Here is a 27,540-nt window from a genome sequence, read left to right as displayed (position 1 = left end):
TGTGTCACAATAAAAAATATTTTGCACCTTCAAAGTGTTAAGTATGTTGTGTAAATCAAATGGTAAAAATCCCAATTAAATCCATTAATTCCAGGTTGTAACACAAAATACAAAATGTGGAAAAGTCCAAGGGGGGTGAATACTTATGCAAGGCACTGTATGTACACATATATATATATATATATATATATATATATATATATATATATATATATATATTTGACACACACAAATATTACATAAAAGCAAATTAAGCACTTGCGTGGTAAACACGTAAGATACTAGAAGCAGTGGCAACACTTAATGTCCTCTGCTTCTTTCTTACATGCCACAATAAATAAAAAACAGAATCCAAAGCAACCCGAAAAATGCAGCTGTAGTAAAATTCCAAGCATTCATAGATGCTGAAGCAGTAGTGTCTTTTTGACTCCATTCTTTAACGTTCATTGCTTCTTGCCATGCTAAATTAATCAGTAACTGTTTTCATGTCCTGCCAAGATATACAGATTGCTGTTGGCTGCAGGGTTGTCGGTGGGTCTGCTTTCCAACACCACCACTCTGCAAGAGAAATGGAGACATGAAGAGACATGGAGAAATGAAGAGACATGAAGAGAAATCAAGAGAAATCAAGTTCTTCAAGAAGTTGCTGGGCTTTCAAAGTAGCGGAAAGCATTTTCCCAGGTCATATATATATATATATATATATATATATATGTTCAAAATAAAAATTAAAAAATGAAATTTGAGCACCAAGAACTACTCAGAATAACTGTATATATCATAACAAGGCTAGTTACATAAAAATACAATTTGTTCTTTAAATATCCATGAACCACAGGAAGAACATTTTAGGGAACATTCCTCCACCTCACTTTTCCTTGTTTGGTATTTTTTCTTTTTGCTCACCTGTCAGAACCTAAGAGCTTGAAGATTCTTGAATTATCAGAAATCTCCTGAGTGATCTGGTATTTGAATAGAAATGGAAAAGGGTTAGTAAATCTCAGTTAACAACCAGAGTGAATAATGTGATGTGGGCCTTTTCTGTAGATTTTCTTTAACCCACCCCAATAAAACAGCACTTTACATTGACAGGAACGGTTACCAGTGAGAACTGCCAGAGACACTCTATACAGCAAGGACAGTTTATGAGTTTTCAGGGTATTGGCGCAGCAAAAGGAAATCAGCCAAAAGCACAATTTCACCATTTAATTTGTAGTTCCCAACACTCTTAGATGAAATATAGAAAAAAAGTCAATACCTGTCTACAGTGAGAGAAATAAGTCACCAAAGGAAGGTAAAAATGTCCTTCTCCTCCTCCTTTCTCTTTTTTTTGCAGACTCCAGAGAATTTTATCCACACATATGTATATATTACAGGACATCCAAGTTTCAATGACAATTAACTTGTTTTGTCAACATGGAAATATACTAGGGAACACACCTATTGTGTCATCATTTACATTAAATGATTTATTTCCGTTTTAAAATTGAACATTTGCATGTAAAAAATAACTTTTTTTATATAATATAAAAAAGGTCTGGCATGTGTGGGATTTGAAACTATAACCTTCAGTTTGCAAGCGTGTTGTGTTAACTGTCAGTGCTACACGATTAGTTGATAAAACAAGCAGTATTTTGAAAGATGAAGTCAGCCCTCCCCACGTCGTTGCTTAGCATGGGAAGGGGTAGTGAGTGAATGAGTGAGGAGAATGTGTGTTGCTGTTTTCGGGGGTTGCAGAGCATGGATGTGGCTGGTTGATGAGCCAGACAGTGGCGGGAAATGACGGGAAATGACATGAGGTTATATAAGGGCAGTTGGTATCTCTGTATTTTCACTTACCTCATTTGACTTGAAGCTTCTTCCTTGCATACCATGCTTCCAAAATGCCAACACACTGTCCTGGAGGCAAACTAAAAAGTACAGTTTGTTACATAGTGTGATTGGAATATTTAAAATATTTTTGGTTACTATAGTTAAAGCAGATCTCTATGACCTACACATACATTATATGTAGGATACATGTAAAAATGAAAATGTGACAAGGACCACATTCTGAACTCTCAAGTAATGGTTTGTGTGGAGCCATGTTCCAAATCCCTGGTTCCAGTATTACCTGGTTGTACTCATAACAATTATCACAGATAACTATGTTTGAAGTTCACTTACCTATTGCCTCAATTTGGAAATTAAACGTTAGTTCTGCGGACAGCTTTCTGCTGGATTTCAACTTCCCTTGTAAATTCACAATTTTTATACACCCTGAGGGCGAGATAGGAAATGGAGAAAATTAGGATAATATATTTAAAATCAAAGAACATAAAAATCAGATTCCAAAAGCAGGTAGGCAGTCAAAAACTTACGATCAAGGCAGACTAAAATTGTGTCCCGCTCCAGCTGGGTGACATGAATTACACAAGACTGTGGTGTATCTGGAAAACAAAAGATATATATATATATATATATACATACAGACGTGCTCAAATTTGTTGGTACCCCTCCACAAAAAACGAAGAATGCACAAATTAATCTGAAATAACTTGAAACTGACAAAAGTAATTGGCATCCACCATTGTTTATTCCATATTTAATAGAAATCAGACTTTGCTTTTGATTTTTTATTCAACATAATATTGTAAATAAGAAAACAAATGATAATGGCATGGACAAAAATGATGGGACCGCTAACCTAATATTTTATTGCACAACCTTTAGAGGCAATCACTGCAATCAAACGTTTTCTGTAGCTCTCAATGAGACTTCTGCACCTGTTAACAGGTAGTTTGGCCCACTCTTCCTGAGCAAACTGCTCCAGCTGTCTCAGGTTTGATGGGTGCCTTCTCCAGACTGCAAGTTTCAGCTCTTTCCATAGATGTTCGATAGGATTCAGATCAGGACTCATAGAAGGCCACTTCAGAATAGTCCAATGTTTTGTTCTTATCCATTCTTGGGTGCTTTTAGCTGTGTGTTTTGGGTCATTATCCTGTTGGAGGACCCATGACCTGCAACTGAGACAGAGCTTTCTGACACTGGGCAGTACGTTTCGCTCCAGAATGCCTTGATAGTCTTGAGATTTCATTGTGCCCTGCACAGATTCAAGGCACCCTGTACCAGGCGCAGCAAAGCAGCCCCAAAACATAACCGAGCCTCCTCCATGTTTCACTGTAGGTATGGTGTTCTTTTCTTTGAAAGCTTCATTTTTTCGTCTGTGAACATAGAGCTGATGTGACTTGCCAAAAAGCTCCAGTTTTGACATATCTGTCCAAAGGACATTCTCCCAGAAGGATTGTGGCTTGTCAATATGCATTTTAGCAAATTCCAGTCTGGCTTTTTTATGTTTTTCTGTCAAAAGTGGAGTCCTCTTCCATGGAGCCCACTTTCGCTCAAAAAGCAACGGATGGTGCGATCAGAAACTGACGTACCTTCACCTTGGAGTTCAGCTTGTATCTCTTTGGCAGTTATCCCTTGGTTCTTTTTCTACAATTCGCACTATCCTTCTGTTCACTCTGGGGTCGATTTTCCTCTTGCGGCCACGCCCAGGGAGGTTGGCTACAGTTCCATGGACCTTAAACTTCTTAATAATATTTGCAACTGTTGTCACAGGAACATTAAGCTGCTTGGAGATGGTCTTGTAGCCTTTACCTTTACCATGCTTGTCTATTATTTTCTTTCTGATCTCCTCAGACAACTCTCTCCTTTGCTTCCTCTGGTCCATGTTCAGTGTGGTGCACACAATGATACCAAACAGTACAGTGACTACTTTTCTCCATTTAAATAGGCTGAATGACTGATTACAAGATTGGAGACATGTGTGATACTAATTAAAGAAACTAATTAGTTTGAAATATCACTATAATCCAATTATTTATTGTCTTTTCTAAGGGGTACCAACAAATGTGTCCAGGCCATTTTAGAATATCTTTGTAGAATAAGTAATAATTCATCTCTCTTCACAGCTTCTTTGCTTTATTCTATGACATACCAAAGGCATGCAAGTATACGTGATAAAATAGCTTTTAATTTCATCACTTTTCAGGAGGAATGAAGCATTATTTCAATGAGCTGTAAGGGTACCAACAAATTTGAGCACGCCTGTATATATATAGTATTAATATTAACACTACTTCATTCATCAAGCCTGTGTTTTCTGGGATTAATGCCTATTGTTAGAAATGTGTTTTGTCATCCATATTTATATTGATCTTTCATTATGTGTTAATTATATTCAAGTCTATTTGACTTTCAGCATTATATCTAACGTCAGGTTATTATCATAACCCTTGTTCTCTGAACTAGAAATGTAACCATTACCTAATGGGTGTTTACCTCCTAATAACAAGTCACTAGGGATAAAAAAATGGGAGGGAGAAACTTACCTCTAATGTCTATGTTATAAGGGTCAACCCTGAAGCAGCCCTTAATACTCAAAGCCAGGGTTTTGTGGTTCCACGAAATTCAGTCTGTAGAACCTCGTAAAAGTACCTCGTAAATGTCTGTGACAGATGCCCCCTGGAACAAAGCCCTCCAAGTTGCCATGCCCCTGGTGGAATGGGCAGTGAGCTTGAGGGGGCAAGTCGGCTCGCTCATAGTTAGTCCTGACTGTGTTATCCATTTAGTTATCCCATAGCGGACAAAAAACTGGTTAGGACTGCCTCCACCTTTTCGTCCTGTCAACATAATACGCTAGTGCTCACACAGGGCAGAGTGTATGGAGCTGCCCTCCGTCAGACTGGAAAGGAGGTGGATGGAAAGCCTCCAACTCCACAGATTGGGTGATTTTTTTTTTTTTTTTTTTTTTTTTACATGAAATGCTGAGATAGTCTTCGGCAAAAAAGCAGGATTGGTATGAAGCGTAACCTTTGTCCTGGCTTCTGCAAACACCTTTGCGGAGGTGACTGAAAGCAAGAAAGCCACATTGAACAATAACAATTTCAGCTCAGCTGAATGCAAGGGCTTAAATGAAGGCTTCATGAGCGATCAAGCACAATGTTAAGCATCCAGGGAGGAACAATATTCTTCACAGGTAGCCGCCAAGCTCCTTTTAAAAATTGCCCCACCAGGAAGTGAGCTCCTGGGGAGACCGAATCAATCTTGACATGGCAAGCTAAAATAGCTGCCATAAAGACCTTTAACATAGAGGGGGATTTCCCCTTGTCAAACAGGTCCTGCAAAAATTGCAGTATAACTGCCACGGAACAGGTAGTGGGGTCAAAACCCCCGAGACAGGCACTACATCTGAAAGACGCCCCACTTGTACCATACTGGGAACGCGTGGAAGCTGCTCTGGCATTTTGTAGGGTGTCAATTACAAAGAGCTTTAGGCTCAATAGGTCGGGATGCCATAAGGTCCCCCAAGCCTGACTTAGCAGGTCGTGGCGCTTAGGCAGTCTCCACGGCTGGCCACTCAGGAGCTGTATCTGGTTTTCAGCCTTGAGTCTCCTTAGCCAATAAGTGGCTACTAATAGCACCCTGGCCCGGTCCCGTTTGATTTTCTCCAGACACACCGGGAGCATTGCGAGCGGTGGGAAGGTATATAACAGCTACCTCGGCCATCTGTGTTCCAAGGTATCTATCGCAAGCAGCTATGGAGAATCAAAGGGAACAGTGGGTGGATTCCTGGGAGGCAAAGAGATATCTATCTGCAAGTTCCAAAAGATGTATATGGAGACCCTGCCAAGAGGAGTTCCATACCTCCCCTTACCATTCCACAGCGCCGCAGCAGAGGCTGGACGTGTCCGTTGTGATGACCTCCCTTCTCTTGACACTGCCCAGCAGTACGTCTAGGTGTAGAGGGGCGGGCTGTGTCCACAAACAGGGCACCTTCAGACAGTGGCAAGACTATTGCTAGACAGTCACGGTTCAACGTGTTCTGAAAAACCTTGTTGTTGAACCATGCTTGGTTGAAGGCGCATGCGCAGGAGACCCAATGGAAGAGTCTGGAAAGTTGCTGCCATCAAGCCCAGAAGTCTATGGAACGTCACTACTGTAAGCGCTCTGTTGAGCTGAAAAAGTTCCAAACAGGCAGCTATTCTCTGCACTCTGTAACCCGACAGAGTGGACAGCATGGACCTTGAGTCCAAGCACACTCCCAGATAGGAGACTGGCTGCGAAGGTGTGAGCTGGCTCTTTGAACGATTCACCAACAGGCCCAACCGATGAAGCTCCGTGTGGGCCTCTGCCTGTGCTGGAGACTGGACACAAATGAGCCATGACTCTGATGCCTTTGAGTCTCAATTGAGCCAGGATAACGTCCATGCACTTTCAAAAGACACAGGGAGCTAGAGAGAGGCCAAACGGCAGAACACGGAACTCGTATGCTGTTCCTGAGCCCTGGTCTTATGGGGATGTGAAAATACACATCTTTGAGGTCCACCGTGGTGAACCAGTTGCCTGGCCTGATTGACTGCAACAGCTGTTGCATGGTCAACATTTTGAACCTCCGTCGACTCAGATACAGGTTGACCTGTCTGAGGTCAATTATTGGTCTGAGGCCACCATCCCACTTGGGCACCACGAATGACTTGGAGTAGAACCCTTCCTTTCAAGTGACACAACAGCTCCTTTGTGGACTCCCGTGCGTGGTGAAAGCGCTGTAGTATCTCATCCACTGCAAGACCAAAAGGTATGCCCCCGGCGTAATGGGGCAGCTAACGAAGCGGAGCTCCTTAACTGCTGTGGTGAGGGTCTGTGATTATCCGAAAGCGATTTCACCAAACAGGCCTGGTAGGCTACTAGTATGGTGTTGTACATACCCAGCTTGCAGCAAACGCACCGGCTGAGTAAGCGAGCTTAAGAAATCACCTCCGAGACCAACACTGCTTGTTAGGGCAGCTAGCGTCCTTGGTCAGGAGCACTAGTTTAGGCGCTTGTACCAGAGCGGCAACAGATGCCTCTACCAGTGGAAATTGGGCCAACCCCAGCTTCTCCAAATCATGTAGGCTGTACAGCGCGTCCATCAACAGGGAAACACCCGGAGCTGTAGCCAGGTGACCCCAGGAGGATTGTATCTCAAAAAAAAACAAAAAAACCTGGTACACTGAGGGGGCGGGGGGGACGGACGACACGGAAGGGGCAGCAGACTCATCATCACTTACAAAACCGCAGTGGCCCTCTTAATCAGTGGCAGAAGCTCTGCTGACAGGGAGAGCTTAACCGCAGGGGATGTGTTGTCTGGCTCCACCTCCTCAGAGGGGAATGCCAGCTCTTGTTCGCCCACCTCCACAGAGACGGCGATGAACAGCACATCATCCTGCTGCCAGTCAGTGCTTGTAGCCCCTTGGTGCCCTTGAGGGACAGGGGGGCAGGCGGAGCTGTGAGCTCACGCAGAAGCTCAGCTAGCACCGGTCGGTTCAGTGACTTGCACCGGGTCAGTACAGTACTGTACCGATGCAGTAACCTCATTCCCTGTTCGGTACGGGTACCAGGTCGGGAACGGAGCAGGTTGGTGTCCTACAGGTCTACTCTGTTCGTGTTACCGCAGGAAGCAGTATACAGGGATGCCCACCTGCATAAGCTTCTGGCAAAACCACAGTCAGTGCAAGACTGAGGGATGCCTGATGTTAGAGCCCTAACAGCTTTAGTAATGGTGCTGCAAGCAGTCACCAAGACGGCAACGAGATACTGTGGGAGAGACTACAAGCAATCACAGCTGATGCACGCACGCAGAGCTGCTGAACCCAGCAGTTGTGTTAGTCTTTCTGTAAAAAAGACACGAGAAAAAAATTCACAGAAAACAGTAATAAAACAATTACAGTTCAGAAAATAATATTGTTTACAAAAACTAAAACTTTAACTTTAACTCCAGCCGGAGCAAAGCAGCCGTTGAGGAGAGCACAAGTCAGTGGACCAAGTTGCTTGGTCCCTGGGAAGGGGCGCCGGCTTCACGAGGGGCACAAGACCGCTGCGGAATGTAACACGCAACAGGCTGTGTGCAAAAAATTACGTGTTATTAGTAAACGAATACAACATCAATAATTATCACATTAATTAGTGTAATACACAAACAGCGAGTAATATATACAGATAAAAGCAGCAAGTACTCATCTGCTTATGGCTCTCCCATCAGGTTCAGTCCTCTGAAAGGAAAAATGTAATCTGCGCGGGCAGTCCTTATGTCCTCGGGGGTGGGCATGACTGTGCTGCAGGTACTGCGTGCAGCTTTGATATATCTATTCAGGTTTCGGGGTCTTAGGAGGTAAACACCCATTAGGTAATAATTACATTTCATACCGGATAGGGAATTACCCAAATTCAGGCATCACCAGTTCTATTTATCAGGATCAAAATAGATTTCTACAGCATGCAAATAGTTTAGCACTGTATACACAAACCTGTTTCTGTAAACCATGAGGAGGTAGAGTTGGGGTTGACATTCTCAAACCGCACCACCTGGTTGAACTCCGTTCCTTTACTGACAGCAACGCAGATCAAAGGGTACTCATGCTCAGGAACAACCAGCATTTCAAAGACCTCAAGTGGACAAGGCAAGGGGAAATCTATGTTCTACAGCAAAAAAAAATATATATTTTTTTTAGAGAAAAACAACAATAAAAAAAAAACAGAACCACCTTAAAAGAACTGTAACATACCTTGATCAGCATAAACTTCTGCATTGGTTCAACCCACTCCAATAAAACAATACTGGACTGAAAAGCTCCACAAAGGTATTTGTGTCCTGTGTAAGGATTCCTCACTGCAAGCAAAAAAAAAAAAAAAAAAAAAAAAAGACAAACAAAAATAGTTTGTAACAATTGCAATTGCATGACGGTCAAAGAAACTACTCCAAAGATGTTCTTAATTACAAATCATCCATATTCTAACGGCATTAATGTTTATTCAATTTTTTTCTCCCAAAAGGATGGTACAATATTTAATTGACTGTTTAACATAGTTTATTTTTCTCATTCCATTGATTGATTTCTGTACACGGGTTTGACAAATGACCTGTTGAGGAGGAATTTCTGTTCCAAATATCCGGCATCTTCAAAAATCTCATTATAAACATGCCTAGGGTATAATTATACTTGCGCTTCACATATAAAATAATGACTGTGTGCTTGGGTGAATAATGGAAAACTATTTATATCAAACTGATGCGTATACAGAGCCTACAGAATATAAACTGCTCATCAGACACAGCTGGGCAAGAAAAGGATCTGAAGAGATTAGGCATAAAAAGCAGATTCAACTTACCCACGCAACACTTTTGGCAACCCTTTGTGTCTGGAATTTTTGTGGATACTGTAAATTTCCTAAAAAAATAAAAAATAAAAAACAAACAAGGGACAAAAACAGTGACCATAATCTCAGATTTCTATAAAGTCACACCCTAGTTCTGCCCCAGTGTAAATGTAGTCCTGCTTACCTGGGAATAATTCGGTCTGGAAGTTTGTGTGTAGGAATGGCAACAGGCAATTTTTGCATTTGCCGAGCATATTCAAAGAGACCTACCAAATTATGGGAGTAAAGCTGTGAAGCTTTCCCTAAAAAAAAAAAAAGAAATATCAGTTATTTTTCCACATTTAGAAACATTTTACCTTTGCATCATTTATGTTTAGAATTGAAACTAATTGGATTTTTTTTTTCTTCCATGCACAGATATTTACAGAATTCATAGAAAATATTTAACATGATAAAAAGCTGGGATCCAAAAAATTAGGTATCACATCAGATTGTTAATCCCATCGGGTAATGTAATATATGCACAAACTATACTATACAAATATACATATATTAACTGGTGAGCAATTTTGTCAAGGGGCTCATCCAGTTGATACCAGCAACAGAGCGCTACCCCAATGTGAGCTGTCACACAGCAACACATCTCCACAATTCTCTAGTGAGTACTTGATAAAGAAACCCTTCAGAGCCCTACACGTCCAGTGAAAATCAGGTGAATCCAAGAGAAACGCACGTTTCTAGCATCGAAACTACCTCGACAACAGGCTCTCTGATTTCAATCTTGGGGCCAAACTGCATTTAGCCCGAGGTGTGCATTAAATTCTCATATGACACACTAACCAGCCCATCTCCACCTCTCCCTCTCATCAGTATTAAATTAAGTCTTACCAGATATTGAAAGTAAACAATTATTCATTACATAGAGCCACGTACACCTTCGTGGAAAAAGCTGCAAAAAAATAAATAAAAATAATTATTTTATTTATATATATATATATATATATATATATATATATATATATACTTATATTATATATATATATATATATATATATATATATATATATATATCCTTAAATGTAAGTTATAAAAATATGCTTAAATAAAAAAGGTTGACATACACACCTGTTCCATTGAAGTCTCGTGAAGCTCGTTTAAGTTTAAGGTGTAAATGCCTTCTTCTGCACCAAATACCAAATATTGGTCTAAACAAAAAAACAATGACACATTTTTACAATTACAGAACACCCATTATGAAAAAGGAATTTTTATTTATAGTGTATAACCGGTTTCCACAGACTACCTTATCTAATGCAACATTAGGCAGTCCGAGACTACTGCTAAATCAGGTTCTGTGAAACCAGCCGATAGCATAATAAACTCTTCAGTTCTCTAGTCCTATGGTATGCGTTTTGTATTGTACATTATGTGGATCTGAAGAGTATAAATACCTCTTGTGTCTGGATTAATCCATGATGTAGCACAATGGACTTTTAATGGACACCCATTGAAGACCTTAGAGAAACATGCACCCATCTAGAATTAAAAGGAGGAAAAAAAACTAAGCAGCACATTCAAAACCAGCATGCTGTGGCCAGTTTCATAAAAGCGATTTGTGACGATTCGCAAATCACCTGGCAAATAAAAAATTGGGTTTCATAAAACCTTCGCAGAGCTGCAACATTGTCGATTTTCACCAGAAACCTGCGACTGCCAGACAGCAGCCGCAAGTAGCAATTTTCATTGCAGATGCTGTTTTAGGACATACCATGGTGTTCATACTACTACGCATACTACTATTACAAAATTATTTATTTAAAAAGACGTGTAACCCAAAGTTATATGGGCGAAAAATAACAACAGAGGCAAGGTCAAGCTGTATAAAAAAAAAATAAAAAAAAAATAAGAAAAAGCACGGTTTATTTATGAAATACAATCATATACCAAAAGTACCGATTTATTCAGTATGATAATAGCATTATTGGGCAGATTGCCTTGCTTTAAACTGGTTACAATGCCGTGCAGCAATTACGTGGATGATGATAATAATGATGATAATAATGATAATAATAATAATAATAATACAAAAATAAATGTGTACAATAACGTGTTAAATAACACACAAACATGGCACAAATAAATGAAATGGACCAAACTCAAGTGACAAAGATAGTGACAAGTGCCTCCTTCTCACTTCTAGATAAAAACTACCTAAAAGATAAAAGAAACCTGCCGATCCCCAAATCATGGAGAAAAAGCACTTTCCTTAATTTGTCTGTTACAGTTCACCACAGCAATATCAAAGCTTTGTTGCAGCAGCCACTTCCATGTTATTACCTGCCCCACAAGTTAAAATAATGAGGCTAAACGCAGCTTGATTATCAGGTATGCCTCCTAATAAAGACTAATAAAGTGTCAAAGTAGCGAGTGTGCTTAGCTTTCCTTTGCAACCCACACTGTGTATTTACCTAAATCGGTCACTGTGCCTTGAAACTGATTAGACAGATTTTACTCATCGCAGATCGCAAGCGACGGCACTTGCGAAGTGCTTTATGAAAACGCACGCAGCGACGTCGCAACCTCACTGCAACTACATTGCAATCGCAGAACTTTTATGAAACCGGCTCCTGCAGTACAGGTAATAGTTTTAGAATGATGACTCGTGTTGGAATGTCAAACAAAAAAATTAATCACAAGCTAACAAAAAGCAATTCCAATTTCATCCAACAGATGGTAGGCTACAACAAAAAAATATATTGTACTGCGAAAATAAACTGGGTAACTTACGTGCACTTTTGGAGTTGGTGGCAGACCATTGCTTAGTGGTTTCTATAAAGACATAACATGTTAATTATATCAATTGATAGGCTTGCATGAATACTAAAAAAAAACAAGTTTTGATAAATAAAACAAATCACTAAACATTCTGCTGGAACTGGGAAAGCCAGATTTTTTGTAACAATTTGAGCTTTTTCTTTTTCTTTTTTATTTATATTTATTTATTTCTTAGCAGACGCCCTTATCCAGGGAACCTTACAATTGTTACAAGATATCACATTATTTTTACATACAATTACCCATTTATACAGTTGGGTTTTTACTGGAGCAATCTAGGTAAAGTACCTTGCTGAAGGGTACTGCAGCAGTGTCCCCAACCTGGGATTGAACCCATGACCCTCCGGTCAAGTCCAGAGCCCTAACCACTACTCCACACTGCTGCCCTTTTCTTCCATTTTAAACAAATCCATACTGATTTCTGTGCTTTTGCTATGCATGTTTGTAGTCTTAAATTATGAAACTGAAGTAGAACAATGTGACAATTAGTGTGTGTTTCTGTGTGTAGTTCTGGCTTGAAGGAATACAAAGGTATGAAACCCAAACACCTGTCCGTTTCGTCAAGGTTGTGTACATCTTGTGGAAACATCTCACACAATGCACAAGGTGTATTAAAAACGATTAAAAAACAGGTTAAATGATCTTATTTCATGGAGGTAAATGGCTCCTGATCGATAACTGTCAGGTAACCAAAAACCAAGAGAAATGGAGTACATTTCAAGCTTAGATAATGATAGTCTAACTCTTTGTTCCAGTTAGGTTCTGAATCAGTTTGATCACATTTGGCCTCCCAGAAAAAGTGTTTCAAAGATTTGTTGCATTTTCCCAACCCTTTTGTGACCCCTCTGCCACCCCCACTTGGGGTCCCGACCAACAGTTTGAGAACAACTGGTTTAGTTAACAAATTGGAGGTGTAGCAGAGATCTAGAATGTTTAACTGTTTAAAATGGGAGTTGTTCTAGTAATTCTGTGCTCTTTTTTTTTTTTTTTTTTAAAGAATGAAGATGAAGTTGATGTATACATTTAGTGTTACAGGTAACTCCTTCTTGTCTTTCCTTAAAGGGACAGCAGGAGGCATTGTAGCTTGTTTTGCCCATGGCCGTTGGGGAGAGCTTTCTTTTTCTCCATTTACTTGTGATGCATTCACTCCATTGCCTGCAAAGAAAACAAATGAAATTCAGTAACTCTGAAACAGTCTAAAATTATCTACATAACAGCCCAAAGAGAAATATTAAGTACAATTTGGCATTGAAAGGCATAACATCAAGTTAACTTGATGTCTGCCAGATTTATGATTCTAACATTACCAAATATTAAATGCTCAAGTTCCTCTATATATATATATATATATATATATATATATATATATATATATATATATATATATATATATAAACATTAAAAAAGGTATACGTGAGAATGCCTGTTAGAGTAATTAAACATATGAGCAGTCCTATAGATAAAAATAAGCCAAGTTTACCCAACCATATAAGGGATTATAAAACTGGTAAGAAAACTGATAAGAAAATATAGTATACAGTAATTTGAAATGCAAGTAATAAACTGACTCCATTTTGATTTAGCAGTTGGTTCAAACAATTTAACAGCAAATGCAAGAATTTCTGTTTAATTGTGTGTAAATAAATATAAACCTATAAAGAAGGGGCAACAATATTAATCCAGACATAGGACAACAGGTTATTTTATGCTGGGTTTTTTGGATGATAATAATAATGATAATAATACACTACATATTTCACATCTACAAAAGACTATCTACTGTATAATCCAGCTACAAATAAACAGACCCAAACAAAAACGTTTTCAAACAGGATTTAAAATATTCAGTTGTGCTAGCATTCCTGATATGAATTGGGAGCAAGTTCCAAAGACGAGGGGCATTATAACTAAATGCCCTGGCTCTGACGAGTTCAAACGAATTTTAGGGACACTCAGAAGATTAGCATTTTCCAATCTCAGAAAATGACCAGAAACATATGGGGTCTGCAGATCTTGAAGATAAGAAGGTCCAAGACCATGTAAGGCCTTATATGCAAGAAGAACTTTAAAATAATAATAATAATAATAATAATAATAATAATAATAATAATAATAATAGCAAACAAATGAGGTGGAGTCAATAATTGTATAAATTAAATATGCAATTAAAACCAAGATTAGCAAAGATTACAATTTATTAGAATTTAAAAGAAAGCATGTTACTGCAATTACATGAAGCAAATCATTCGTGATTCTGTATATTAAAACAAACCACACACAAAAAAAAGAGGACACACAGGAATCTGGGTGAAGTACGGGCTTTCATTTGACTGCATGGATGAGGAAGTGGAACTGCCTCACTCTCATTAGCCCCATCTAAAGGTCTCAGTTTGCCCTTCTGCATCACTGGCGCTCTCATTGTGCTAGTTCTCATTACCTAGGCTGCTGAGTTTGTGTGGCGGGAGCCGGGGAGGAGGAGGTCTGGGGGGACCATGGGATGCTGGCCTGACAGGACTCTCTGAAGCAGGGCATCGCTTTATGGTTCCCTGGTTGTCTTCCTCAACAGGGTGCTGACTCTCTTGGGGGATGTAGATAGATTTTGGCTGAGGAAAAAAAAAACCAAAAAAAAAAAAACAGAAGTTTGTAATTCGACATAAGGAAATATCAATTTAACAATTTATACAGCACTAACAGAGGGATACAAATAGTAGAGGTGTTTAACTGTCATTGATCAAAAGCTGAATGAATATTATTTCAAATAAAATCATCATAAACAGGGGGGTGGGGTGGAATCAATTTTCCCCAGATCTACAATCTATTCTTGTTGTAGTAGCACAAGAGTAACTCTTTAGCGTATAATACATAACACAGCAAGAAGGTTTTAAAAGGCAATAAAGCTTGTATCAATTGAAACTAAAACTACATTTGGGGAATATAATATTACAATGTAAAATGATACAAGGGAAACAGCAGCTTTAATGAAGTGAGGCATTTCCATAATGCATTTACAAACCAATTCAGAGCTCCTATTACAATTTCAGTGCACAAATGTGTACTGTATTTACTCACCAAAACCCAGTAATATTATTACCAACTCAGGCCAAGAAGAAAAAGATGCAACACCTTTTATCAAACAGCTGAGAGTGCCAAAAGATGAACATATATTGAACTACTTATTATTAAGTTTACGCTTTTGTCACAGAGGTCACAGAAATCACGAAAATCATGAATTTCAGTGAAATCTTGGAAATGGATGTTAACACTTTGGATTAGGCGCTTCCTTTAAAAAATGCAGTATGGGGGGGGGGGGGGGGGGGCTCCTGAGTGGCACATCCAGTAAAGGCACTGCGCGCCCTATAGCCTAGAGGTTGCTGGTTCTTGGTTTTTTGCCGTACCTCGTCCGTGAAACATACTAAAAATCACTGTGCCAAAATCATAGCCTTACTTCTTATCCTCTAAATACAGTTAAATAGTGCATTATATGGAAGGGGTTTAAAGCAACTACCATAAACATTAATACAGGGATAAAGGTTGGGAATTTGATCCATTTTTTTTTTCTTTTTTTAATGGATGAATTTCCTACCACTATCATCTTATCTCTTTTTGCTCATGTACAGCACGTCAGGGATATATTCGGATAAGCAGTAAGAATAAGCACTCTAGTTAATGCACATCAAGAAAAAGATTAGGAATTGTGATTGACTTTTAGATGAAAGTGGAAAGCAACAAGGATACTAGTAAAAAAACAAAACAAAAAAAACACACCTATACATTCCATAGACATTCTGTGCACCACAAGATAATAAATTAGTTTCCAATGTCACTCAATCCTTCAAAAGCGTAAACATTTATTTGTAAAATAAAATAAATCTTACCTTTGGTGGCAGTGGTGGTGGCACTTTCGGTTTCAAAGTTGATATAGTGGGTCTAATAATTTAAAATATATTATTCAGGTCAGTAACAATAAAAATGTACATTTCATTATCTGTGATCACAGTAGAAGAGTGACAAACAGTTTATTAAAACATTTTTGGATAGTTATGAGAAACTACAAAAAAAATGCTTATTAAACAGGGTTATTGATCTACTGCTTTTTGAAAAGAAATATATGCCATTGTTTTCACTTGTATTGTACTACTTTTTTTAATTTTTTTTTTTATTTAAGGTCAAGCCAATGATTGAAGGACTGCAGCATTTAACAATCATGATATGTCTGACGTGGACGAGGCAAAGCAAAAACAGAGACCACTCAGCCAACACAAAACAGTAACAGACATCAGGTTGGCACAATTGCAGTGATCCATACAAATAAAAAAAAAAGGTTATTTTGGTCAACATGTAATGAGCGCACAAAACTAGGAAGAGCTGAAGCCTGCGAAGCGGAATGTGACGTGTATGAAACTGAAAAATACCTTTTCTCTCGGATTTGGCAAATAATGATTACAGCTAACTAGAACAGGGCGACTTACTGTTGAGTTTCATCATCATCCTCCTCCTCTAAATGTGCCACATGTCCCCTGAGGAGATGAACAAGGTACCATGGCTCAGTGGATTTGTCTGGCAGTACTTCAGCCAAGCAAAAATAATTCTGGCATGCACTGCCTTTAGGGCGCCGTCCACATTGAAATGCATCTTTTCATATAGCATTTTATTCTACAAAAAAATAGCTGCAGTCCAAGCAAATTAGTCGCCTATTAAATCAATTTGACAAGCACTAAGGCGAAAGGGCACTGTTAGGTTGCACCAAATAAAGCACAAATGCAGACATTCAGGATTTAAAGAGAGAAAGCAAAACAACATTTACCTCTGGTGAAGTTCCTCTTCCACTGATTTTAAAAGGCTCCTTTAATACATATTAAAAAAAGTAATTGTGTTTATTGAATTAAGACATATATGAGAGCAAGTGCCTTCCATTACAAAAAAAGTGATGACACAACAATTGCTTGTACCAGGTTATTTATATTTATTTATATACACTGCTGTACAAAAGTCTTAGACATGTTGCATTTTTCTACTCTGATGCACTATGAGCATCAACAATTTACTCAAAGCGTCCACTAGTGTTTTCTGCTATAATAACAACCTTGACTTGCATAAAGAAGGAAAAACATTGAGTGAAATAGCTCGCATCACTTGATTTTCAAGGTGTGGTATACGAAGCATAATCAACAAGTACAGAGAAACATCATCTGTAATTGACAAACCCAGGACTGGAAGACCCAAAAAGCTGTCTAACAAGGATGAGCAATGCTTGGAGATAATATCCTTAAGGAATAGAAAGAAGACAAGCATTTTGTCAATTACAGATGATGTTTCTCTGTACTTGTTGATTATGCCTTCAGATACCACACCTTGAAAATCAAAGTGATGCGAGCTATTTCACTCAATGTTTTTCCTTCTTATGCAAGTCAAGGTTGTTATAATAGTAGAAAACACTAGTGGAGGCTTTGAGTAAATTGTTGATGCAGTGTGGTCCAGTGGTTAAAGAAAAGGGCTTGTAACCAGGAGGTCCCCGGTTCAAATCCCACCTCAGCCACTGACTCATTGTGTGTCCCTGAGCAAGTCACTTAACCTCCTTGTGCTCCGTCTTTCGGGTGAGACGTAATTGTAAGTGACTCTGCAGCTGATGCATAGTTCACACACCCTAGACTCTGCAAGTCACTTTGGATAAAGGCGTCTGCTAAATAAACAAATAATACTAATAATGCATCAGAGTAGAAAAATGGAACACATCTAAGCCTTTTGCACAGCTATATAAATATATATATATATATTATATATACAGTACTGTATATACAGACGTGCTCAAATTTGTTGGTACCCCTCCACAAAAAACGAAGAATGCACAATTTTCTCTGAAATAACTTGAAACTGACAAAAGTAATTGGCATCCACCATTGTTTATTCCATATTTAATAGAAATCAGACTTTGCTTTTGATTTTTTATTCAACATAATATTGTAAATAAGAAAACAAATGAAAATGGCATGGACAAAAATGCTAACGCTAACCTAATATTTTGTTGCACAACCTTTAGAGGCAATCACTGCAATCAAACATTTTCTGTAGCTCTCAATGAGACTTCTGCACCTGTTAACAGGTAGTTTGGCCCACTCTTCCTGAGCAAACTGCTCCAGCTGTCTCAGGTTTGATGGGTGCCTTCTCCAGACTGCAAGTTTCAGCTCTTTCCATAGATGTTCGATAGGATTCAGATCAGGACTCATAGAAGGCCACTTCAGAATAGTCCAATGTTTTGTTCTTATCCATTCTTGGGTGCTTTTAGCTGTGTGTTTTGGGTCATTATCCTGTTGGCGGACCCATGACCTGTGACTGAGACAGAGCTTTCTGACACTGGGCAGTACATTTCGCTCCAGAATGCCTTGATAGTCTTGAGATTTCATTGTGCCCTGCACAGATTCAAGGCACCCTGTGCCAGGCGCAGCAAAGCAGCCCCAAAACATAACCGAGCCTCCTCCATGTTTCACTGTAGGAATGGTGTTTTCTTTGAAAGCTTCATTTTTTCGTCTGTGAACATAGAGCTGATGTGACTTGCCAAAAAGCTCCAGTTTTGACTCATCTGTCCAAAGGACATTCTCCCAGAAGGATTGTGGCTTGTCAATATGCATTTTAGCAAATTCCAGTCTGGCTTTTTTATGTTTTTCTGTCAAAAGTGGAGTCCTCCTGGGTCTTCTTCCATGGAGCCCACTTTCGCTCAAAAAGCAACGGATGGTGCGATCAGAAACTGACGTACCTTCACCTTGGAGTTCAGCTTGTATCTCTTTGGCAGTCATCCCTTGGTTCTTTTTCTACCATTCGCACTATCCTTCTGTTCACTCTGGGGTCGATTTTCCTCTTGCGGCCGCGCCCAGGGAGGTTGGCTACAGTTCCATGGACCTTAAACTTCTTAATAATATTTGCAACTGTTGTCACAGGAACATCAAGCTGCTTGGAGATGGTCTTGTAGCCTTTACCTTTACCATGCTTGTCTATTATTTTCTTTCTGATCTCCTCAGACAACTCTCTCCTTTGCTTTCTCTGGTCCATGTTCAGTGTGGTGCACACAATGATACCAAACAGCACAGTGACTACTTTTCTCCATTTAAATAGGCTGAATGACTGATTACAAGATTGGAGACATGTCTGATACTAATTAAAGAAACTAATTAGTTTGAAATATCACTATAATCCAATTATTTATTATCTTTTCTAAGGGGTACCAACAAATGTGTCCAGGCCATTTTAGAATATCTTTGTAGAATAAGCAATAATTCATCTCTTTTCACAGCTTCTTTGCTTTATTCTATGACATACCAAAGGCTGCAAGTATACATGATAAAATAGCTTTTAATTTCATCACTTTTCAGGAGGAATGAAGCATTATTTCAATGAGCTGTAAGGGTACCAACAAATTTGAGCACGTCTGTATATATATATATATATATATATATATATATATATATATATATATATAATTTTTTTTTTTTTTTTCACATTTCACTTCAACTGTTGGGAAAAAATATGACAAAGCCTAATACATTAGACAATACTAACGTCTGCTTTCTGGCACAGGGAAAGGAATTAGGCATGTTTCCGAAGGAACCTGATAATCTTACACAGGCAGGCAAGTAAATCAAGCATCAATTAACTTGCTTATCTGTTTTATTGCATTTCAAATTAATGTTTTGAAGTGCATGAGAATTACATCACATTCCTTTTGTACTTTCCACCAAAGTCATTTCGAATAAAATAGCTCATGCTCAATTAAAATTAAACAAACCTTCCCATTATTTTCAAAGCATGGCATCTTGATGACAATCAAAAGGACAGCTGAGCAATAATGACAAGAATTGCACCAAGAATGTTTTGCTTAAAAAATGTAGTTCCACACCTTTCTCTCTCCCTTTACCTTAACAATCCTATATTATGCTGTAACTATAAAAGTGTAACTGGTCACCTATAGATAGGGGTCTACCTAAATCGTGATTTCGCGGAAATCGTGAAATTGAGGGGTCACCGTGAAATTCATCTCTTTGGGGCCAATGCATACAAACAGGTACGGAGAGGAAAAAATAAAAAAATAAACCTTGTTTAAATGAACTACTGCACAACGCAAGAGACTCAAACTACGTGTCTTCCTTCTGTAGATTGCCCTTTTTGATTTCTTCGCCGTCCTGTGTGCATTGCACTTAAGCAAAAAACAAACAAACAAAAAAAAGTCCACAAACAATTTACAAAATAAATTCTCCAAAGCGGTTAACGTTCTTGTTTACTATTCAAATGACAAAGTTTTAATCAGCCTATCAGTGAGTCCTTACTGCTTTTATGTGATCTGTATTGAAAGCTGTTTATTTTACGTTCTGTTCAGCAGCCTCTGTAGTAGCCTTTTGTTTAATGTGCGATTCTGAAGCTAAATAGCGATCGCTCGTACTTTCTCCAAAGACACATTAAGATATGCAAAACAATTACCCCAGTCTGCATGTACAGTTTTTTGGGGAAATATCTTGAAACAATCATCAGCCGAAATATACTTTGCTTTTTTCTGTTGTCCATTTCTACTATTTTACCTCCAGTGCTGAAAACTAGATTTTAGCAACCTAAATCAAAACAATGACAATGCAGCACCAACTTTGTACCACCCTCTACTGCACAGAAACCAAACTGGAAAGTCAGCCCAGACAAAAAGTATTCCTGTCTGCATGTTAAATCAGTACTAAAATGATCCAGCACAGCCACCTCGCTTCAACCTGCTGCTTACTTTTTCGCAGTTGGAATTTTAGACTCGAATAGGCACGTTTTCTTTGCTTTGACTTGGTACTATAAAATAAATTATTGGATGGGACAAATAACATGACAACGAACGTGCTGCATACATTGCCTTCATTAAAGTATGCCAGATGCCCTTGTGTAACCGAGTTTTTGGACTGTTTCTAATCGATTTCCACATCTGTATAACTTGACAAAGCTTTGCCTTAACTTCCAACCAATTCAGTGGATGCAGACATGCAGTCTCAATGTATGGGCAAGTCAATTGCTGGGGATGCTGCATGCCTGCCTTTAACAAATGACAGCACTCTGTTTTAGTAAGGAAGCAAGTACCACTATTTTTAGGCTTTATAGTGTTCTGAAATACTGTTTACTTTGGTTTATTTAATACACAAGCCTTGCAACCACGCCTCTTCCAAATGGTTAAATGCATTAAGCACCTTTTTAGGATGGGATAGAAGCCTAGTATTACAAAGCTTGCTTTATATCTTATTACAGCAGATCAAAAACAATAGATCACACAGCATCTGAAAAACAAAGCAAGCCAGCGGGAAGACATTGCTAATGGTATTAAAGATATGATGAGTGGTTTCCCACAGGGGGACCTCTACAGTTTTGATCCTCCCAGCAAGACAACATTAGGAGAAGCTGTGAAGCAACACAAGAGCCTTAATGGCAATAGCTATACAGATCCTGAACAAATACACTGCAGTTCAGATTAGCATTATGACGGGGCCATAGATTACAATAATTTAAACTTACTTATTTCCTCCAAAGGGCCCATGTCCATATTCCAATTGAAGATCCTGTAAGAGAGAGAGAAATGAAAAGGAAATATCAGCAAGCTGATCATTTTCATATTTCAAAAGTTTAAATCCTCAGTTTAAAAAGAGATGAAAAAGAGATGAAAAAGCAAATCTGTACTGACTATTTAAAGCAAGCACACAGGTTAACCACACAAAGTATAAAACGAAGTATAAAAAAAAGCACACTGGGTTATTAAGGAAAAACTAACTCTGGTATATAAAACAGCAATACATAGAATCTAATAATAGAACAGCAGTATTAGCAATTCAAAAGGGAGTGAAATGGTTTTAGAATATTGGACACTCAAGACAGATCAGAAAAACAAAGCAAAACAAAAACCTAAAATATTCATGCAAAACGTTAGCTTGGAAGTTGTATTGGAGGATTTGTGCACATTACAGTGCTGCCAACCAGTTCCAGGGTGCAAAAACACATGCGCAAAAAGAATTACTGTAGTAATGCATTCCATTTTTATATTGTTTTAAAAAAAAATACTACAACTTTTAATGGCCTGTGTTATCTCCTTGTTTTATGGCACTAATCAGTCAAACTGTCTTTTGTGTTAACATGCTATAGCCCTTAAACAGCATCTTTATATGGGTATGAAATATCAGTGTGATCTTAAATAATCTATTCTTTTTCATGTTTAAATTCACTTTGTATCATTTTTTGTTTCAGTCACATGTCCTGGTGACTCCTTAAAACTCAGAAGTTGGAACTTGTTATTGCTGGATTTCATGAATCCACTAGAGGCAGAGTGTTGCAAGGTGCCAGGTTAATGGCTGCATTCTGGTGTACCAGATGTATGTGGATGTTAGCTCTACTGAGGCCACAGTGGTGCTTAAACTTCTTTGTTCTGTGATGACTGAAATGGCCCAGACCAAGATGCTCTTTAATATCAGTGCTTATTGACAGTTTAACTGAATGTTGCCAAAGAACAAGGAAATAATGCTGGTGGAAATCTAAGTGGTTTTGCATTTTTCAATAATGGGTTAATGACTTATTTTATTCAGAAATTATTGTATACATTTTTTCTGACATGGCATTTATCCAATATATATAAATATAAATGGTCACAAGAGAAACTGTGGTTAGTACAATGATGATGAAATATGATGAGAAATCATATTTCAATCAGTTTTAGATAAATTAAAGTGAAACTGAATAAATGTGATTAAATCATACAGGAATTTCAAGTCTAATAAATGTGATGTCAGAAAATTCTTGCATAAGTCTCCATTATAATAGGGTTGGCTATACTTGGACTTCCATTGTCCAGGTACACTATTAATACTATGCGTTCTCTCAAGCTGTGGAATATTAGGCCCCTATTAATTTCTGCAGTCCTAGTATCATGATATGTGTGCAAACTGAGCCCCCTTTCCAGCAGAACACAAGAGATAAACAGTCTCTGGAAGCTGGGTCCACTTATCTGCATTTTCTTTTTTTAGCTAAGAGTGGCTTGCTCAGCTTCTCATGAAGCTGAAGTGACTACAAAATATAACAGAAAGGACAACTAGAGTCAGAGAAGCTCATTCGAGGTCTGCATTGCAAAGGTGGACATTTCAAAATGCATAATTTAAAAAGCACATTAGAATTAAGTCTAGTTTATCCAGAGCAAATACAAAATGTGTACAGAAGTAGTCAATTACATTTTATTTTGTAATTATTATTATTATTTATTTTTTTTTATACTGTCTTGTGGCACACAAAGTACCATGTGTTAGTTATTTAAATGGCATGCAGAACTTCAGTGTGGCGAAAATATGTTTAAGAAGATGGAAAACAGATTAGAGAACGCAAAAGGGTGACAGAGATGAAGATGATAGTAGAAATAAATGAGTTGTACCATATAAAATATAAAGAAATAATGCGGGTTAGAAAGCCTAGTTGTAAAACAAATTATAAAACGGAATATGCTAGATTATCAGATTTTATTACACAAATAACAAGGATCCTTATACTTGGTACAAGACCATATACAAAAAAGCAGCTTTTAAGGAGAGAAGAGGATGGCGGTTCATATTTCTTCAAGAAACTGAAATTAAGAAGGTTGCCCCCCACCCCCGCCGTGTCATCTGAAAATAAACTGAACTGGATTCTACAGGAGAGATGTTGGCTCCTGCCTTCATCCATATATAATCAGTTCTATGCTGGATCTTTTTGGACAATCTCCACTAACACTGTTGCCTTAGCAGCTTTACTTCCCAGACACCTGATTCAGTAGAACGATACCCCTCCATCACAGGAGCTGTGGATCAAACAGTATGCAACAGTTGGGAAAAATTAAATATCAACCTTAGATCCACTGAAAAATGTATACTGCCATACTTAAATTTGATGTTTTATTTAAATTTTATGTCTGCTTGCCGTTTATGTTCATTCCTCTTAAGGTTAATGGCACATCTATTCTGCTCCAGTTACCATTTCGCTGAAAACTGCCCACATAATTTGATCACTTGTCGACATTAACTGAAATCTGAGTGGAGATAGTGCACTTCCGTAGCGTTCTTTTGCCAATATCAAGACTGAGTTTAATTAAATGCAGCACTCCAATATGAATTATGCATGACATTTAAATATAATGCATTGAGAAAATGCATAGCAGTTTTGTTGCACAGCTCAAGCTTTTTGTACTTCGTTGGTTCCCGTCATCTCAATGGTCAATATATTGTAAGTGGTGGCTAAAGAACTGATCATACAAATGCCAGGACAGCTCATTGTAACCTGCCTGGGAATTGCCAGAAACACGTGGCCAATTAGTCAGTTTTTTCAATATGTTAAAAAAAAAAAAAAAAAAAGAAAACAAACACTCACTTGTGCAGTGCGTGTTTGTGATGGTAATAAGCAACTGGATTCTTGATCTTCAGGATTTCTCAGCACCATCTGAGCCCCCCTCAGCCTAACCTACCGATGTCAACCGAATTTTTGTAAGGTAAATCTATATAATAAATACAATATTCTGTGCTGAGAGAGTTGGGATGGTTTATATTGCTATAGCAAGGCGATCAATAAGGAATACTATTTTATTGTTTCTTTATTTGCATTGGTGCAGTATTGGTACAGTTTTAATTTTTTTTATAGGAATTTTTTTTTTTTTTTAGGGAGCATGTCTGTCGACTTGGAAAGGGAGAGCACAAGAGACCGAGAAAACCAAAAAAATAGTAGTACTTGTGGGAGGACACTCAGTAAACACAGTAGCTAACTCCATCGAGAGTAGCAATATTAAGGCAGGACTAAATGGCTGTGAAAAACATTGTTGGATTTTTTTCAGGTGGAAAATAAGGAAAGGGAGGTTTTTATTGTAAGAGCAGTTTTTGTACAAAGTAACATTACACTTAAAATGTAAGGCTGTAGTTAGTGCATACCCCATAAGTTAGCATGAAAGTATATATTTACTGTATTTATTGGAAGTACTCGTGACTTCAAGGTAATGTTGTATTTTACTCACCCAAAATACATTTTATGCACATAGGACCCTATTTGGCAAATATGTGCGCAGACACTTCTGCTCAAGCAAAAGCGTTAGCAGCCGTTGTGATTGCCATTGTGATTCAGAAGTCGAGTCTCATGCATGGGCTAACTCACATCAAATAGCGAATCCTGCGCCCAGCCAATCAAAGCATGGGGGGGGGGGGAGGGGAGTAAGGTTACAACCAATAATGATTCAACATTCCCTTTAAAAGCACCTGCGATAGCGAACATAGGTCATTTTGAAACAAAAAAAAAAAAAAAGAGGCAAAAGAGCAAAAATATTAAAAATGTCCAGCAGCCAAAGTGAGGAGGATGACCAAGCCCCTCAAACCAGGCTAAGTAATAAAATAAGTGATCTATAAGGCTTTGCCTGAAACTGCCTGGCACGTGCAACATCTGTAACCCCCACCACTGGGGCTTTAAGTTCAGCATCTGCTTCCCTCTAACCCTGTAATCTTTCCTCTGTAAATTCAACATCAAATCCATTATGGAGAGCTATGTTATGTAAAACTCAACAAGCCATGATGATATTGCTAACCTTCCGAGGAGTGTATTGTAGTGTTCCCCCAGAGACATCCAAACATCAGAATCACATTTTGAGGATTCCAAATGTTCGCTCAATTACAGTATGAGCACATTTAAAGGTATGGTTATACCTCTGTTTGGCAGGGGTCGTGGGGTTGAGCAGCGGTGTCAGTAGCCACTTCAGTGGATACCTGTTGTCCCCTATCAAGCAACTTCTCAGACTGTCATCGCACTGAAACGCAGCTGCAACCTGCAAATTAGCGAGGATAAACGAGTCATGAGCGGAGCCAGGATATATATATATATATATATATATATATATAAAGTTTGAGAAAAAGGGATATATATATATATCCCTTTTTTTATATATATATTTTTTTTAATTTGGAATCGGCAATTATTTTTTCTCATTTTCTCCCAAATTTGGAAAGGTGAGCCAGGATAGTTTGCATACACATTTGTGATGTAGTTGTTGGCATCACACACTACTTGCACATTGACAGAATAGGTCCTCTTACAATTTATGCAGAGGTGCCTGTTCTGTGTTGGTACGTGTAGCTGCACATGTGTGCAATCAATGGCTCCCAGGACACCAGGAAACCCATAACTCCCAAGAAAACCTTGTTTTGTACTTTGTTGCAGCTCGTGAGAGACAGGGAAATGAATGAACTCTCCTGCCCGCTTTACTAAAGCTGCAGTTACATCTCACTGCACATGATACAGCCGACTGGCTCATGCCTGTAGTATAACCCACAATACGTTGGAATGAGCCAGTGGCATAAAATGTTAGTGCTACAGGCAAATCGTCTGTCTCCTTCCAGGTCAGCCTGAAGCAGTTGGCAGATGTCAGTGATTGTTTATCTGTTGAGGCGACATTGCTGCATACATTGTGTGTCAGACAGGCTCAGAAAAGACAGATGACTTCTAAATATTTGGGGACGTATCCTCCTCCTCTCTCTTTGTCTGGCCATGTAGAAATCCAGTGTGTGCTTCCCTGGTAGTTTCAGCAGCATTTATAGTCGACCATGTAATTTGTACGCACTTTACACCTGGTTTTGAAACGCAAACACTAGCACCTGTTGAAGGTTTGCTAAATTGATACAGATGTATGTAAATGAGGACACTGCCGTAAAATTGCGCTAACACTGACTTGCCGGGTGGGCGCCAAAACATGGTTGCTAAATCACATAGGTGGGCAAAGTCTGTTTGCCCACACATGCGCCTGATTTTGGTGCGCTAACTGTCTGCAAAAAGTGTTTTGCGATTGTCTGAGGGGTTTGCGAACATTGGTAAATAGGGCCCATAGCGTTCTGATTGGAGAGTAAATTACTCAATACACTATGTCTACCCTTGAATCACTAATCCAAGTTAGCTTTTTCTAAACATAACTGCATCCTTCACTTCTATTCTGAGCTCATCCACATTCCTTGAAATGCAAAGAGAAAGTTGGAGAAAGTTAGATATCACAGTTTCTGGCTTACACAGGGAAGGTGCTTTGGTTTGCCATTAATAAACCACTCATGCATTCTGTGCCTGTCATGATATACTAGGTCTCTACATTTATGATTGACCAGTGGACTGTGTTTAAAAAAAAGTTTTAATTAAATCAAAGTCAAAGCACTTTTATACATGCCTGCTTAGACATCAATTTGAAACCAGAAATCAGAACAAAAGGTTTTGTTTCAGCCCTCTGGGAACTGAAGCTTTCCAAATGTTCTGTGAAAGATGAACATGTCTGGACAGCGATATATAACCACCTGATTTATGTGGTATTAAGCTGGTAAAAAGTTAGATATAGTTAATGTATATCTTGCCACCATGTAACATCATCATTTAAACATTAACACATGAGGGTACATGTACAATAGACACCCCTCTCAACTCACCGCTCCAGATTATGCATCCTATACTGTATATCATTAAATAGGCCAAACAAATGATCACTACAATCACAAAACT

The 27,540-nt window shown here is 38.5% G+C and overlaps 1 protein-coding gene across 5 annotated transcripts in view; it reads right to left on the bottom strand.

The window, feature by feature from the left end:
- Positions 1 to 205: 205 nt before the first annotated feature.
- Positions 206 to 27,540, bottom strand: part of map4k3b (mitogen-activated protein kinase kinase kinase kinase 3b) — a 98,905-nt gene continuing 71,570 nt past the window's right edge. For 3 of the 5 annotated variants that reach the window (XM_034004702.3, XM_034004703.3, XM_059024094.1), the window contains 19 exons: positions 21,538 to 21,581; positions 16,817 to 16,855; positions 16,482 to 16,529; positions 15,888 to 15,939; positions 14,450 to 14,615; positions 13,034 to 13,167; positions 11,965 to 12,006; positions 10,629 to 10,713; positions 10,303 to 10,382; positions 10,066 to 10,126; positions 9,362 to 9,479; positions 9,190 to 9,248; positions 8,586 to 8,689; positions 8,328 to 8,499; positions 2,361 to 2,429; positions 2,167 to 2,259; positions 1,840 to 1,910; positions 907 to 962; positions 206 to 558 (listed from right to left, as the gene is read on the bottom strand). In XM_034004702.3, the coding sequence (XP_033860593.1) occupies positions 471 to 558; positions 907 to 962; positions 1,840 to 1,910; positions 2,167 to 2,259; positions 2,361 to 2,429; positions 8,328 to 8,499; positions 8,586 to 8,689; positions 9,190 to 9,248; positions 9,362 to 9,479; positions 10,066 to 10,126; positions 10,303 to 10,382; positions 10,629 to 10,713; positions 11,965 to 12,006; positions 13,034 to 13,167; positions 14,450 to 14,615; positions 15,888 to 15,939; positions 16,482 to 16,529; positions 16,817 to 16,855; positions 21,538 to 21,581 (1,581 nt within the window). In that variant the 3' untranslated portion in view covers positions 206 to 470. The remainder of the gene's footprint in view (positions 559 to 906; positions 963 to 1,839; positions 1,911 to 2,166; positions 2,260 to 2,360; positions 2,430 to 8,327; positions 8,500 to 8,585; positions 8,690 to 9,189; positions 9,249 to 9,361; positions 9,480 to 10,065; positions 10,127 to 10,302; positions 10,383 to 10,628; positions 10,714 to 11,964; positions 12,007 to 13,033; positions 13,168 to 14,449; positions 14,616 to 15,887; positions 15,940 to 16,481; positions 16,530 to 16,816; positions 16,856 to 21,537; positions 21,582 to 27,540) is intronic. The other 2 variants (XM_059024092.1, XM_059024093.1) reach the window with 1 other exon arrangement.

This window comes from Acipenser ruthenus, chromosome 5 (assembly GCF_902713425.1).
Source record: "Acipenser ruthenus chromosome 5, fAciRut3.2 maternal haplotype, whole genome shotgun sequence".
NCBI classification, from domain to species: Eukaryota; Metazoa; Chordata; class Actinopteri; order Acipenseriformes; family Acipenseridae; genus Acipenser; species Acipenser ruthenus.
Note: the sequence above shows the minus strand (reverse complement) of the source record. Positions and strands in the feature narration are given on the sequence as shown.